Source organism: Salmo salar, chromosome ssa09, assembly GCF_905237065.1.
Source record: "Salmo salar chromosome ssa09, Ssal_v3.1, whole genome shotgun sequence".
Taxonomy (NCBI): Eukaryota; Metazoa; Chordata; class Actinopteri; order Salmoniformes; family Salmonidae; genus Salmo; species Salmo salar.
The window spans coordinates 2,574,850-2,590,614 of NC_059450.1; the positions used below are offsets into that span (position 1 = coordinate 2,574,850).

At 46.5% G+C, this 15,765-nt stretch overlaps 1 protein-coding gene across 5 annotated transcripts in view; it reads left to right on the forward strand.

The window, feature by feature from the left end:
- LOC106610612 (protein Smaug homolog 1) overlaps nucleotides 1-15,765 on the forward strand; it is an 83,598-nt gene that overhangs the window by 35,510 nt on the left and 32,323 nt on the right. For all 5 annotated transcript variants that reach the window (XM_014210016.2, XM_014210017.2, XM_014210019.2 and 2 more), the window contains one exon: nucleotides 11,762-12,343. In XM_014210016.2, the coding sequence (XP_014065491.1) occupies nucleotides 11,762-12,343 (582 nt within the window). The remainder of the gene's footprint in view (nucleotides 1-11,761; nucleotides 12,344-15,765) is intronic.

Genomic DNA, 15,765 nt, shown 5'->3' on the forward strand with positions numbered 1-15,765 from the left:
AAGTGAGGTGTTACATGGTCTAAATAACTCAACTGGCTAGTCTGCCTGTCTGTAAAGAGAAGGGTGGGCTGTATGTTCTGATTGGATAGAGTGAAGCTGTATATTTCTGTCCAGTCGCTTCATAATTTCACCCGATCACTTTCACTTCTTCTCTGTTTAGGTCTGATCGTTTATATTGCTGCTGCCTCTTGTTAGCCTGCTACTATGATAGATCAAATAGCAAACTTGTCTGCCTGCTGTATAGGTTAGGACACATAGACACACATTGGGGAAGATAGCGTTCTCCTGATATACGCCAAACCCAGATTTGTCCGTCGGACTGCCAGATGGTGAAAGCTTAAAGCAAGATGGCGCCGACAGACATGGCAGCTCTGCTTCTAGCGCCTAAGCAACTTTGCAGTATTTTGTTTTTTGTATGTTATTTCTTACATTATTAGCCCAGAACATTTTTTGTGTTGTTACATACAACCGGGAAGAACTTTTGGATATCAGAGCGGTGGTAACTAACCAGCATTACAACCAGGAATACAACTTTCCAGAAATGGATCCATTGTTTGTACCCCCCCAGGGTAATTGAACGTATCCCAGAGGCTGCTCCAAGACGCCGCTGGCGGAGAAGAGGTATTCAGAGCGGACTTCTAGTCTGACTCAGGAGGCGTGCTTACAATCCACCGCTTCCGAGTATATTACTCACTAATGTTCAGTCTCTGAATAGTAAAGTAGACAAGCTCAGGGCGAGGATCTCCTTCGAGTGACATCAGGGACTGTAACATACTCTTTCATGGAGTTATGGCTCTCCGGATATACTGTCCCCATCCATACAGCCTGCGGGGTTCTCAGTAAATCACGTAGACAGGAATAAAGAACTCTCCGGGAGGAAGAAAGGTGGTGGTGTATGTTTCATGATTAACTACTCATGGTGTGATTGTGATAATGTACAGAAACTCCACTCCTTTTGTTTACCCAACCTAGAATACCTCAAAATCAAATGCCGACCATATTACCTCCCAAGATAATTATGTTTGGTTAAAGTCACAGCCGTGTATATTCCCCCTGAAGCCGTTACCACGACGGTCCTCGAGCTACACTGGATTTTGTGCAAACTGGAAACCACATCCCGAGGCCGCATTTATTGTAGCTGGGGATTTTATGAAAGCAAATTTGATGAAAGTTGCATCAACACATTGACTGTAGTACTTGCGCTGCCAAAATGCTCGATCACTGCTACTCCCTCTCCCGGGATGCCTACAAGGCCCTCCCCCGATCTCCCTTCAGCAAATCAGATCACGACTCCTTTTTACTCCTCCCTTCCTATAGGCAGAAATTGAAACAGGAAGTACCCGTGCTAAGGTCTAATCAACACTGTTCTGACCAATCGGAATCCATGCTTCAAGATTGTTTTGATCACGCGGACAGCGATCTGTTCCGGGTAGCCTCTGAGAAGAACATTGACTTATACATGGACACGGTGACTGAGTTCATCAGGAAGTGCATAGGCGACGTTCCCACTGTGACTATTAAAACCTACCCAAACCAGCAACTGTGGATTGATGGCAGCATTCAAGCAAAACTGAAAATGTGAACCACTGCATTTAACCATGGCAAGGTGACTGGGAATATGGTTGAATACAAACAGTGTAGTTATTCCATCCGTAAGGCAATCAAACAGGCAAAACATCAGTACAAAGTGGAGACACAATTCAACAGCTCCGACACTAGACGTATGTGGCAGGGTCTACAGACAATCACGGATTACAAAGGGAAAACCAGCCACGTTGTGGACACCAACGTCTTGCTTCCGGACAAGCTAAACACCTTCGCCCGCTTTGAGGATAACACAGTGCCACCGACGCGGCCCACTCTCCTTCTCCGTGGCCGATGTGAGTAAGACACTTAGGTGTGTTAACCCTCGCAGGGCTGCCTGCCCAGACGGCATCCCTGGACTTGTCCTCACAGCATGCGCAGACCAGTTGGCTGGAGTGCTTACGGACATATTCAAATTTACAAATGGTGTAGCCTACCTGGCATATTAAAAACGTAACTGCAGGTTGGCCTAACCTCCATATGCTATTCCAGTACAGGCTACGGATTACGTTTTTTTGGTTGTTGTGGGACATTCTAAATGCATACAAATTCAGTACACATACAGCATGTTAGTAGGCTTTATGTAAAAAAACAGATTAAGTTGAGAATAGTCTGATGGGTGTGGGGGATTGTCAAGTGCTTGTATTATCAAGTGCATGTCAAATTGTGAGTGCGAGACTGATGAAGCTTGCGCAGCAAAACGCTTGTTTTTCATGGGACTTTTTTTCAAATCATCATTAGTCTCATCATGCAGCCTTACAATGTATTAAACATCTAAACATCTAGCCCAACGTTTGTAGAACAACTAAAGTTACATGAATAACTCTAAATGAAGCATAAAGGAGGACCTGTTTCTTTTAACTGCTCAACACAGAATGCGCACTCCCTCGGAAATCGTTTGGGGAATAATATCCTTCATTTTATTCAGCTATGTTAAATTGTATTGTTCTTACTATAAAATAGTACAAACAATTCTCTTCCTATCCTGTCTCACAATGTCTTCCTCTTTCACACATGGTCTCACTCTCCTCCCTCTCCCCCTCTTTTTCCTTCCCTCTCCTCTCTGTGTGAGCTCTAGACAGGGCCGTGTCTGTCTGCTCATTACCTCTGTGTCAGTGGGTCAGTCAGGGGCTGAAGCCTTCAGATTAGCCTAGCAGGGATCCTGGTCACTAAAGTACAGTTCTTCCTGCCTAGCTGGCTGGCTCTTTTAGAAGTGCTGCAGGCCAGGACTTTAAGTCTTTTCTCTCTGTTTTACTCTTTCTCTTCCTCTTTCTTTCGCTCACTTTTATTTTCTTTAGTTGTTCACTTTCTTTCCATCCCTCCTGCGTTCTCTTCTCTCCAGCCCTTGTTAACCTCTTTTTTTTTGCCCTCTTCACATCTCCTCTCTCTCTCTCACTCATACATACATACATACATACATACACATACATACACACACACACACACACACACACACACACACACACACACACACACACACACATTCTCCTACCTCACCTTTCACCCGGATCCGAGGCGATGCAAGTCTCTGGGTTTTGGGCCTGTGGGTGCCTGTCTGCCTGTCGACCCAGCCCTGCAGCGTACCGCCACTGCTTGTGGAGAGGGTGGGCCAGGCGGGAGGCCTATGATGAGCTCACTCCTACTCACACACTCTCTCCCTGCCTCCCTCCCTCAGCCCTGGTCTTTCTTAGGAGAAACCTCACCCCAAGTTAGCGTGTCAGCTCAGTATACTTTCGGGAAGCCAGCCCTGCCTGCTGCTATACTTAGAAACGGAGTCTGTCTCTCTCGAACTATCAGGGGCTCACAGCTGGATGACAGCTGAACTGAATAACCATACGGAGGGACTTTGAGGAACAGCCATAGCTTACTACATGATTCCATATGTGTTATTTCATAATTTTGATGTCTTGACTATTATTCTACAATGTAGAAAATGGTAAAAATAAAGAAAAACCCTTGAATGAGTAGGTGTGTCCAAACTTTTGACTGGTACTGTACATTGGCTTTGTCCCTACATTCTGGTGTATGTTAGTTTCCCTCCCTTGTCCGTTTTCCTCCCAACAACCACTGATATGGAACAAACTTTCTGGTGAAAGTTAGATTGTAGTAACTTATCCAGTCTTTTCAGGTACATGTGTCAATGGTGGAGAATGAGAGGGAAGCCTTCTATTTGTATTGGATCACGGGTAGTACCTCCATTTTTTTTTCCATCCCCCATAGCCTACTCTCTCTGTCCCCCACTTTTCTTCTTTCTCTCCCTCTCCATTCTGTGGAACATATTAGAAGTTGTTTGGTTGTTTGTTATAGTAGGGGCTGGGGCTACAGATGGCTGGAGCAAGTGTATGTGTGTGTGTGTGTGTGTGGGGGGGGGGGGGGTTTCAAAGAGAAACTCTGTCTAACCAGCGCCGGTTTGGGGATGCAGCATCAGCTCGGAAACTGCATTCTTCAGCTAGGACCTGTGGTATGCCAGCGCATTCCTCACTGCTGAGCTGGAGAGTCCATTCGGGAAAGGAAGGATATGGGTGGGAAACCTTTTTCCCTTTTTTTTTTCTTTCATTCCCCCCTCTCATCTTTCTTTCCTTCTTCTTTTCTGGAAAGGCTTCCAACCCCCCCTTCTTGGTCTTTCGTCTCATTCTGAATTGCCTTTTCCAAAGTTGACATTTTGTAAGTTTTGCCCTACTTTTCCACACCTGGAAAATCCTGTTGAGTTGTTGGTCGTGGGTGTAGGTGCGCGCAGTGGGTCTCTTGCCATGGCCCAATTCAGTATTGTTTTTTTTCTCTCTCTGTGTGGGTAAAAGTACAGACCAACCACTTTGGCCGTGACCCCACTCTGCGAGGGTGTCTCAGGCAGAGTTTGTATATGCAAAAAAAATAAACGTTTTGTGAAATAGGACAAATATATAAGCACCCACCAAATTATTATGACTATTTTTCTTTCTGGGACACTTTTCATTGCTTTTCCCCCCTTTCTCTGTCCGCTGGCTTGATTAAACTTCCAAACTCCTCCTCTTGCACTTTTGAGCAAGCTTTTCTGAGGGAGATACACTACATGACAAAAGTATGTGGACAACTGCTCGTCAAACAATTCATTCCAAAATCATGGGCATTAATATGGAGTTGGTTCCCCCTTTGCTCCTATAACAGCCTCCACTCTTCTGGGAAGGCTTTCCACTAGATGTTGGAACATTGTTGTGGTGACTTGCTTCCATTCAGCCACGAGCATTAGTGAGGTCGGCCACTGATTTTTGGCGATTAGGTCTGGCTCGCAGTCGGCGTTCCAAATAATCCCAAAGCTGTTCGATGGAATAGAGGTCAGGGCTCTGTGCAAGCCAGTCAAGTTCTTCCACACCGATCTCGACAAACCATTTTTGTATGGACCTCGCTTTGTGCACGGGGGCATTGTCATGCTGAAACAGGAAAGGACTTTCCGCAAACTATTGCCACAAAGTTGGAAGCAAAGAATCATTTACAATGTCATTGTATGTTGTGGCATTAAGATTTCCCATCATTGGAACTAAAGGGCCTAGCCCGAAGTATGAAAAACAGCCCCAGACCATTATTCCTCCTCCACTAAACTTTACAGTTGGCACTATGCATTGGGGCAGGTTGCGTTATCCTGGCGTCCACCAAACCCAGATTGTGAAGCATGATTCATCGCTCCAGATAGGTGCTCCAGAGTCCAATGGTGGTGAGCTTTACACAATCAATCAATCAATCAAATTTATTTTTATATAGCCCTTCGTACATCAGCTGATATCTCAAAGTGCTGTACAGAAACCCAGCCTAAAACCACAAACAGCAAGCAAAGCATGTGAAAGAAGCACGGTGGCTAGGAAAAACTCCCTAGAAAGGCCAAAAACCTAGGAAGAAACCTAGAGAGGAACCAGGCTATGAGGGGTGGCCAGTCCTCTTCTGGCTGTGCAGGGTGGATATTATAACAGAACATGGTCAAAATGTTAAAATGTTCATAAATGACCAGCATGGTCAAATAATAATAATCATAGTAGTTGTCGAGGGTGCAACAAGCACGTCCGGTGAACAGGTCAGGGTTCCATAGCCGCAGGCAGAACAGTTGAAACTGGAGCAGCAGCACGGCCAGGTGGACTGGGGACAGCAAGGAGTCATCATACCAGGTAGTCCTGAGGCATGGTCCTAGGGCTCAGGTCCTCCGAGAGAAAGACAGAAAGAGATGCCGGCGCTTGGCATTGCGCATGGTGGTCTTAGGCTTGTGTGCGGCTGCTCGGCCATGGAAACTCATTTTATGAAGCTCCAGACGAAAAGTTCTTTCCCGATGTTGCTTCCGTAGGCAGTTTGGAACTCTGTAGTGAGTGTTGCAACCGAGGACAGACGATGTTTACACGCTTCAGCACTCGGCAGTCCTGTTCTGTGAGCTTGTGTGGCCTACCACTTCGCGGTTGAGCTGTTGTTAGTCCTAAACGTTTCCACTTCACAATAACAGCACTTAGTTGACCCGGGGCAGCTCTAGCAGGGCAAATGTTTGACGAACTGACTTGTTGGAAAAGTGGCATCCTATGACAGTGCCACGTTGAAAGTCACTGAGCTCTTTGGTACGGGCCATTCTGCTACCAATGTTTGTCTATTGAGATTGTATGGCTGTGTGCTCGATTGTATACACCTGTCAGCAACGGGTGTGGCTGAAAAAGCAGAATCCATTAATATGAAGGTTTGTCCATATACTTTTGGACATGTAGTGTAACTGTGGCTAAATGCTAAACCTCACGTTGTGAAGGCAAATGTTACAGGAATACGCTGTGTTGAACGGAACGAGTCGCCCCCTATTGACTCAACACTATAAAAAGGCCCCCAGTACCACGGCGGGCACATAGGGCCCGGGACCTGTTTGTTTTGCTGACAGGATGAAAACAGGCCTGTAGGCTTAGGCCCCATAAACCTGGCTCCAAACTCTGCCATGAAGTAAACTTCAGATGGAAAACAGGCAGCGCTGGGTGGATGGTGGCCCAAAGCATTGTGGTGGTGGGGGGGGGGTAGAGTGGCGGGCTAATAATGGCATTTTTTGGGGCTGTGTGGAGTGTTTGGTGTACACGCAATGTGTGGTGGCTGGCTGGCTGTTTTTCGGTTGATGTGCTCTTCTGGTCTCGTATAAATAGGGTGTTATCTCTCTCCCGCCCGGCGTTGTTGGGACTGTGTGTGATGTTGACCAGGCCTATTTTTAGAACAAGGGGAATCATGTGTCCGACAATCTCTCCCTGTGTGTGTGTGTCATCTCAGCCAATTATAAAAATCACTTGTGTAACTAATTTTCCACAGTGACTCGACATAATCTATTGTCCATCCAGGTATAGGAATTAAGAAGTGGCTGTCTGTCTTGTATCTGTACAGAAGTTATGCTTCCCGAGCTGCTGGATTTACATCCAACCCTCTGTCATTTGATGTCTCAAAGTTTGATTTAATTCGAAGGAGACACTTCCTGTGAACAGTTAGTTGGCTATGTAATGGGTTTGGCATGGACCCAGTGACCACTTCTCTCTCTCGACGTTATACCTCTCCCTGTCTCTGTGTGAGGTCAGAAACCAAAGCTGTGGCTTGTTTATGAAGGACAGCCAACCACTGTAAGATGTGTCATTTGCCACAGCTCAGGCAGCTTGAGCGAAGTTGGACCATCTGGTGGTGAAGCCAGGTCAGACTCTGACATACAGTGCGGGATATTTTTTTGGTTGAAATGTGACGTAGCCTAGCCTACAACCTGGCTTACCACTGCCATGACGACCGTTTGAAAACTCCCAAGTTTGTTTTTGTAATCCTATTAAAGCAGAGACCTCCCTATCTATAGGCATCCATTTATTTTGGAGTGGGTTTGAAGAGTCTATTTTATTTAGAGTTGTCTGTCTCTTTGTCATTTCTACTCTGCCGGCAAGTAAAATGATCTACGGTGTTGGTGGTGATGACAAACCTTTTCCTTCCTGTGGTGACCTGTATGAGGGCTTTGTATCATAGGAATCTATTCCAAAGAAAGAGCTTGGAACCTTTAACCCTGATTTTTTTATTTCTTTGGTTGGCAACTGTCTCTTCTCTATCATCCGTGGGGTTTGTGGCACCAGACTTGCAGGGAGACAGTTGGGCTGAGCCCAGGAAGTGCGAGAACCACATGCCTCTGCAAAGTGGCCCAAGTGGAAAAACACGGCTGTATTTATACACTGAGCGAAGGACGCACCCTTTTTGATGAGTGCCATGGCCGCTGGTCCAAATGACACCCTGTTCCCAGTGTTTCCCCTATATTCATTTAGCATAATTTTTGTATTACATTTCTTTTATCATATTTTGGGGAGAAAATGTGGTTTCTTTCTGAAGAGAAAGAAACCAAATATGGCCCAATGCAGGAATTTTAGAAAGCCACACCCTCTGCGACAGCGGAAAAAGTGTTTTGTTTGCTGGGCCGGTGTGCCACGTAGAGTTCACCAGGCAACACAGCATTGTCTAGTTGAGAGAACAGGCCCAAGTCCGACTGACTGAAGGAGGGTAATCCTTTGACTGGACGGGGGGCTGGGAGATACTGTGAATGTGATCCGCACATTCCCAGAAATGACCTCTCCCTCTGTTAAGGCCAGTCACCACACCCTCAGAGTTAGGTTGGGGAGGACAGAGAGTGTGGAACTCAGACTGACATCTTTCAGCGGGAGGGACAAAAATGAGTAGGAATGAGAGACTGAGGGAGCGATTACTCAGGCCCAGTGAGGGGTGGTAAGGAGCGGCATCTCATTGTTTCCTTTCTACTTCTACAGCCCCTCAACAGTGTCTGCTCTGCTTTTTATTTACATTTTTTCATCTCTCTCCCTTTTTCTGCTGGAGTTGGATGAGGTTAACACTACCCTGAGGGGTCAGCGAGGGTGGGGATAGAGGGAGGAGGAAAGCAGAGGAGAAGTCTTCCACAGACTTCAGAACTCTCCCTCCTTGTTGCATTCCTCTGTGTTTACTAGTGGCCTGTTTCCCTATCCTAGTGACCACACTTTGACCTCTGAACGCTGTAAACTGACCTCTTGACAGGCAATGTCTGGGCAGGTTTCTCTTTCTCCTTGTTTCCCTCTCTTTTGTAAAGGAAGCGTTCTCATCCACTGAGACTCGTCCAGCTGTTGTTGACTCTTGTTCTTTCCAACCCCCGGGGGTGCATCTCTAGTGGTATTAGAGTCTCGTCTTCTTACCTTTGTACTGTAATGATGATGTGTAAGCAAATTCCCGGAGGACGGTTTCCATATTGCTTTTCACCTGTCCTGTGATTTCAGATCTGTGTCTGTGTGTGTGTGTGTGTGTGTGTGTGTGTGTGTGTGAGAGAGAACTTTTGTATTCTACATTGTTGATTGTGTGTGTCACACAGTACAAGATGAATGGATACCCGTTCAAAAATGCACGTAACATAATCCCATTTCAATAAAGTGTGATCAATGTTGCTCTTCTTACCGGACAGGCAAGGAATAGATGATTCAAACTGACACTTAGAGGGAGGAAGACTTGTGGTCTCAAGCTGTTTTTGGATGTCATCTATATGTGAATACAGGGAGGATGTGAAGGGGGAGAGCAGGGAGGAGGAGGGAGGAAGTGAGAATCCCAGAGATGAGTAGGCTATTGTATTAGCTGCCTGCTGCTCCCATGCACAACTAACCCCCTAGAGAGAGAGAAAGCGAGAGAGGGGGGAGTGGATGAGAATGAGGAGGAGAAAGGGAAGGTGGAGGGAAAAGAAGGCCAAGTAAAGAAGGATGAAAAGAGAGGGAGTGGAGGAGCATAGTAGACTGAGAGCGACCGTAGGGCAGCCGGTGGATTGGAGAGTCGGTGGATAGTGAAAGCAATAAAGGGAGAGGGGGAGCTCAGGCCAAGTCAAGTGCGCACTCACTCAAGTGAGGGGCGTTACTGGGGGTCATGAGGACTTGATTACCAGATAAACTGGGCCTTTGGCCCAGCAGAGCCATACATAGGCAGTAGGTACAGCACTGGGGCACCACTATATGGGGAAATAGACCTACATCTCCTCATTCCCTGGTTATCTTTTTAAAATCGAACCTTTATTTAACTAGGCAAGTCAGTTAAGAACAAATTGTTATTTACAATGACGGCCTACCGGGGAACAGTGGGTTAACTGCCTTGTTCAGGGGCAGAACAACCGATTTCTACCATGGCAGCTCGGGGATTCGATCCAGCAACCTTTCGGTTACTAGTCCAACACTCGAACCACTAGGCTACCTGCTGCCCCCTGCCCTTTTGTTGACACCTGTAGATACTGTAGATGGTCTCGAATACATGCTGGTGCTCCTTCTTCCAGAGATAAAATCCCAATTTCATCTTTACTTGGTCCTGAAGCAAGCAGTGTAGAATCAGGTTTGAGTGTTTTATCCCTGGGCATGGTTGTTGCGTACATGTCTTCTGATTGAAAAGATTACATCTCCTCTAGAGGATTTTGGGTAGGTGTCCTCTCACGCTCACTCCCTCTCTCTTTCCCACTATTTTGTTGCTCTCTTTTTCTCTCGCAATCTCTCCTTTCCTCTTCATCCTTTCCTTACACTGCCTCTCTTTCACCTCTTTCCCTCCGTCGCTCTCTCCCTGTCTTCTTCCTTCTCTCTATCCCTTTCTACCTCCTGTCTCTCTTGCCGTCAGGGCGCGTGAACTTTAAAAATGGCAGTGCCAAAAAAAAAAGCCCTAGCTACCGAAGGGGATACTTAATCATAGGCCACAGAGCCGCCTGCCTGTGGTCCCCATTAGGTGACATCTGTGTGCTTTCTAAACAAGGAGTTTGCCTTGCCTCATTCCCAAACAAGCCTCCGGACTCAGGACGTGTCCCAAATGGCACCATACTACCTATATAGTGCTCTACTTTTGACCTATGTGCCCTAGTCAAAAGGAATACACTATATAGGGAATAGAGTGCCATTTGGGACACGACCTTTGTTTCTGTGACAAAGCTGTGACCTCTGGAGAATACTGTGTACTGTAGCATTTATTTATTCCCTCTCGTCATGTATCAGAATTAGAGATGAGGACTACAGTAGCCTACATCTGCCCGGCCTGTTATGTTTGACCAATGACGTAAAGGGTCACACAAACATGCATACATCCCGATCCCTAAACAGGAAGTTAACCCCTGGGCTGACTGCAGTATCCTCTACTCTTACAATACAGTCTCCTCTATTCTCGGTGGCGGTCAGACCGGAGCCCCACAGCTTCGACCCGGAAGTATGTATAGCCTCTGTCCCAATCTGATAGGAATGACGCAATGTTTCTGAGACGCATGCTTCTCACGGCTGCAGTGCTGAGACAACAATAGGCTCCACGACTCCACAGGGTAGGTATAGCAACCACACTGCCTAGGGCTCAACTAACTACCCACCCACTCTTGACTTCTAGATATTCCTTCTATTGTCCGTTCTTCCTTGATGTTATCACTGATTTAGGCGTGATTGGACATGTGAACTAGAGGGAAATACCACATGGCTTTCACCTGTCCATTCATTTCTAATCCGTGATTACTTAGAGGAAGGAGGGATGCACTTCTAAACAGTTTGAACTTTGCGATTTTAACAAAATAAAAAGTGACACCTCGTAATCGATCTTGTCCTTCATCGCCTCTCGTTCCTCCATCCACCCCTTGCTTTCTCCGTCTGCCCACCGCCATGTGTGGTTGTAAACAGGTTATAGATTATTTTATGTTCCTGTCAAGTCCTGTTTAAGGGTGGGGGGGGGGGGGTAAGGCATCTGGATTTCCTACAAGCAAAAGCAAGAGCTCCCACAACATAATTGTTTTGGAATAACTGAAGTACTTATTTTTCTTCCAGCTCCCACAATATGTTGGGGATACGTTGAGAATCTGTTGAGATGTGGAGAGAGGCTTTGCCTGGAGTTCTATCAAGCTGAAGGCCAAATCCACCCTGCCTCTTTCCTTAGAGAACGAGCTAATACAAACGCCATGGGTCTATCCCGGGCTTCACTCAGCCCAGTGCAAAAGGCAATTACAGAACATTTCCACCGAAAGATATTGTGTGGAACAGAATTGATGTTCTGACTTGCTGGATAAGGGATCGTCCCACACACATTGCTATCTGCAAAATTCAAAGTGTTGCACCATCCTGAAAAAGCCACGGTTATGTTTTGCTGTACTAACCCTTCCTCTCTCTTTTTTTTCTCTCCACTCCCCTCCTCTCTCTTCCTCCTCCAGTGGTGATCAGCCAGTGGCAGGGCGAGCCCAAGGAGCGTGTCATCTCCCTGGTCCTCACCCACCTGCCCCTGCTCAAGCCGGGCAACGTTGAAGCCAAGGGCGAGTACATGCGCCTTCTCCCCCGCATCTTGGCGCACACCATCGACCATGGCCGCCACCTCGAAGAGTCACGCCAACTCCTCTCCTATGCCCTCATCCACCCGGCCACCTCGCTGGACGACCGCGCTGCCCTCGCCCTCTGGCTCAACCACCTGGAGGAGCGCGCCGCTGCCCGGGGCGACTCGTTGGAACGGCCACCCCCCGTCCCGGCCTCACTCCATCAGACGCCCCCCTCGACACACTCCTTGTCAGGGTCCAGTTGGAGTTCCTCAGGGAGCCACCTGGGTCAGCTATACCACCACCAGCGCTACGGCTCGGATGATAGGCTCAACGGCTGGCAGGGGTCCAGGGACTCGGGATTGGGCAGTGGTTGGCACCAACAGCAGCAGGGGCATGGAGGGTGTGAGAATGGCGGGCACCTGGCGCTCTACCCGTCCTCGTCGGTGCCTGGGAGTATCAACACGGTTGGCACGGGCGGCAGCAGTGAGTGGCTCTTTCTTTTTCGATTTCCTGCTTTTTGTAGGTTACGTCCCAAAAGTCTGACATAGCTTCCTTTCCTCGTGTCTTCTCCTGGTTTACTTTCTTTCTGGATCAGCACTGATCTGAAAGCAGTCCAATCAATCAATCAAATTGTATTCATAAAGCCCTGTTTGCATTACAGTAGTATTCTGGCTTATCCTGTAAAGAGCAAGTCGTTAAGTTTGAAAAGCTACCCAGGCTTTTCACCATCAGTTGTGGTGAATGAAAGGAGACGAGGAAAGGAAGCCGTGTCGAGCCGTGGCCTCCTCCACCACTTATGGTTGTTTTTGAAGACTCGCACTCTTAGCAGCATGCTCAGCAGTTGCATGTGCTTAATCAGGGTTCCTGAACGCTACTGACAAGAGGGTGGTCTTTATTAAAGGGACTTAACTCACCTCCGGACTGTTTGAAATTATAGTTTAGTGTGATTTAGAATGACATTTTACACCTCTTTAGTGTATTAGCAATCGTTTCAAATAAAGGGTCTTCCCATTTGACCAGACCTGGGTAAAAATACTATTTGAAATATTTCTAATACTCTTTGTTTTTTCTTTATCCTGTCTGGAGTGCCAGGTGTCCGGGTTTTGCAGTTTTGTGACTTCTATTGGTTCCATTGGGCCAGGCAAGCTCAATCAAGCCCAGCTGAAGTATTTTAATGAATGTTCATGTAGTTCGGATAGAGATATTATGCCTCTTTGATATGGAGAATAAGGAATCATGTCAGCTCTATTTGTGATATTTCTATCGGCAATGATTTCTAATAGGACTTAAACCCAAGCCTGACCCTAACCCTGTAGGTCTAAAGGTGCCATTATCTGTCATCATCCAGGTTATTCCTTCCCTAGTTTCTCATGTTGTTCTTTTTCTCTAACTTTTTCTCTCTGCGTTATGGGAAGGGCCTGTAAGTAAGCATTTCACTGTTAGTCTACACCTATTGTTAACTAAGCATATGACAAATCAAATTTGATTAGATTTTTAGTACTAGAACATTCTAGATCGGCCATATCGGGAGCCAATGAGGTCAGGCCGTCACAAGGGTAAACAGACTCCAAACAAACCAAGCCAGCCAGTAGCCACCTCTGACAAAGGAAAGAAAAATGTCTACCCACCGTGTGGAAGTCTAAAGCGGTAGGTGGGTTTGTAGGCCCTACTGTGCTCCAGCACCCCAAAGCCATTCAGATTGAACATATCTGTGGTTAGAGCAGGATATTTCCAGCCGAAGAATGCAATGGTATTTTTTTTTCTTCTCCAATGAAGGAGACAGCTGAGGATATAAATAAGGACACATTTAAAGCTCCGGGCCCTGCACAAGATCCTCTTTTATTTTTGACTAGGCTTGGGAGTTTCAGCAGTATGTCCATAGCACAAAGGAACGATTTCACAACTCGAACCTAGAGTTGCCCTTCTTTTAGCCAATGGTCGGTCACTGTGGGATTAGCCAGCCAATCAGCCAGGATGTTGTCTGAATTGCTGAACGCAATTTGGGTTGGGCACAACTTTGTAGAACGTTCAGATAGAGATATGTCACGTACAACAAACATGCCTGATATGTAGAATCATGTCAGCTCTATTCTATTTGCAACAATCCACAATGTTTGCTGACTGAATGTGGCCCTAGTAATCCTCACCCCAACGCAAGTAAATTTACTGTCAGCCAAAGTGGTTAGGTTAGAAAGAATTTTAGCTTATACCCACATTAAGTTATTTTCTCTAGTTTGATTTTATATTCGACCATTTCAACCATTGGACTGTTCTAGGCTACCCAAGAAGTGTTTAGGAATCCCCATCTAGGAAATACCAGGGTCTGTAGTGACGCCTCTAGCACTGAGCTGCACTGCCTTAGACCGCTGCGCCACTCGGGAGCTGCAAAAATACTGATATATTTAAAAGTATTTTTGCAGCTCCCGAGTGGAGCAGCGGTCTAAGGCACTGCAGCTCAGTGCTAGATGCGTCACTACAGACCCTGGTTCGATGCTGGACTGTATCCCATGGGGCAGCACACAATTGGCCCAGCGTTGTCCAGGTTAGGGGAGTGTTTGTCTGGGGTAGGCTGTCATTGTAAATAACTGACTTGCCTAGTTAAATAAAGTGTGTGTGTGTGTGTGTGTGTGTGTGTGTGTGTGTGTGTGTGTGTGTGTGTGTGTGTGTGTGTGTGTGTGTTTATAAACAAAGGAGTTGTAGATTATGGCGAGAAAGTTTGTATAGAAATATTCCATTGCTTAAGTCCCTAATTTGGAGACTGGACCCTAAAAATGATTCTTCCCCCACAATGAAATTGGGTGGGAGGGGAGGGTCTATGGATCTGTCTCCATACGGTCATACGTATGTTAGTATGTACAGTCGTGGCCAAAAGTTTTGAATGACACAAATATTAATTTGATGCCTCAGTGTCTTTTAGATATTTTTGTCAGATGTAATTATACTTCAGTATTCCATAGTAACAAGATTTCATAAGTGTCAAAGGCTTTTATTGACAATTACATGAAGTTGATGCAAAGGGTCAATATTTTCAGTGTTGACCCTTCTTTTTCAAGACCTCTGCAATCCGCCCTGGCATGCTGTCAATTAACTTCTGGGCCACATCCTGACTGATGGCAGCCCATTCTTGCATAATCAATGCTTGGAGTTTGTGGGTCTTTGTTTGTCCACCCGCCTCTTGAGAATTGACCACAAGTTCTCAATGGGATTAAGGTCTGGGGAGTTTCCTGGCCATGGACCCAAAATATTGATGTTTTATTCCCCGAGCCACTTGTTATCACTTTTTCCTTATGACAAGGTGCTGCATCATGCTGGAAAAGGCATTGTTCGTCATAAAACTGTTCCTGGATGGTTGGGAGAAGTTGTTCTCGGAGGATGCGTTGGTACCATTCTTTATTCATGGCTGTGTTCTTAGGCAGAATTGTGAGAGAGCCCACTCCCTTGGCTGAGAAACAACCCCACGCATGAATGGTCTCAGGATGCTTTACTGTTGGCATGACACAGGACTGATGGTAGCACTCACCTTGTCTTCTCCGGACAAGCTTTTTTCCGGATGCCCCAAACAATTGGAAAGGGGATTCATCAGAGAAAATGACTTTACCCCAGTCCTCAGCAGTCCAATCCCTGTACCTTTTGCAGAATATCAGTCTGTCCCTGATGTTTATCCAGGAGAGAAGTGGCTTCTTTGCTGCCCTTCTTGACACCAGGCCATCCTCCAAAAGTCTTTGCCTCACTGTGCGTGCAGATGCACTCACACCTGCCTGCTGCCATTCCTGAGCAAGCTCTGTACTGGTGGTGCCCCGATCCCGCAGCTGAATCAACTTTAGGAGACGGTCCTGGGGCTTGCTGGATTTTCTTGGGCACCCTGAAGCCTTCTTCACAACAATTGAACCGCTCTCCTTGAAGTT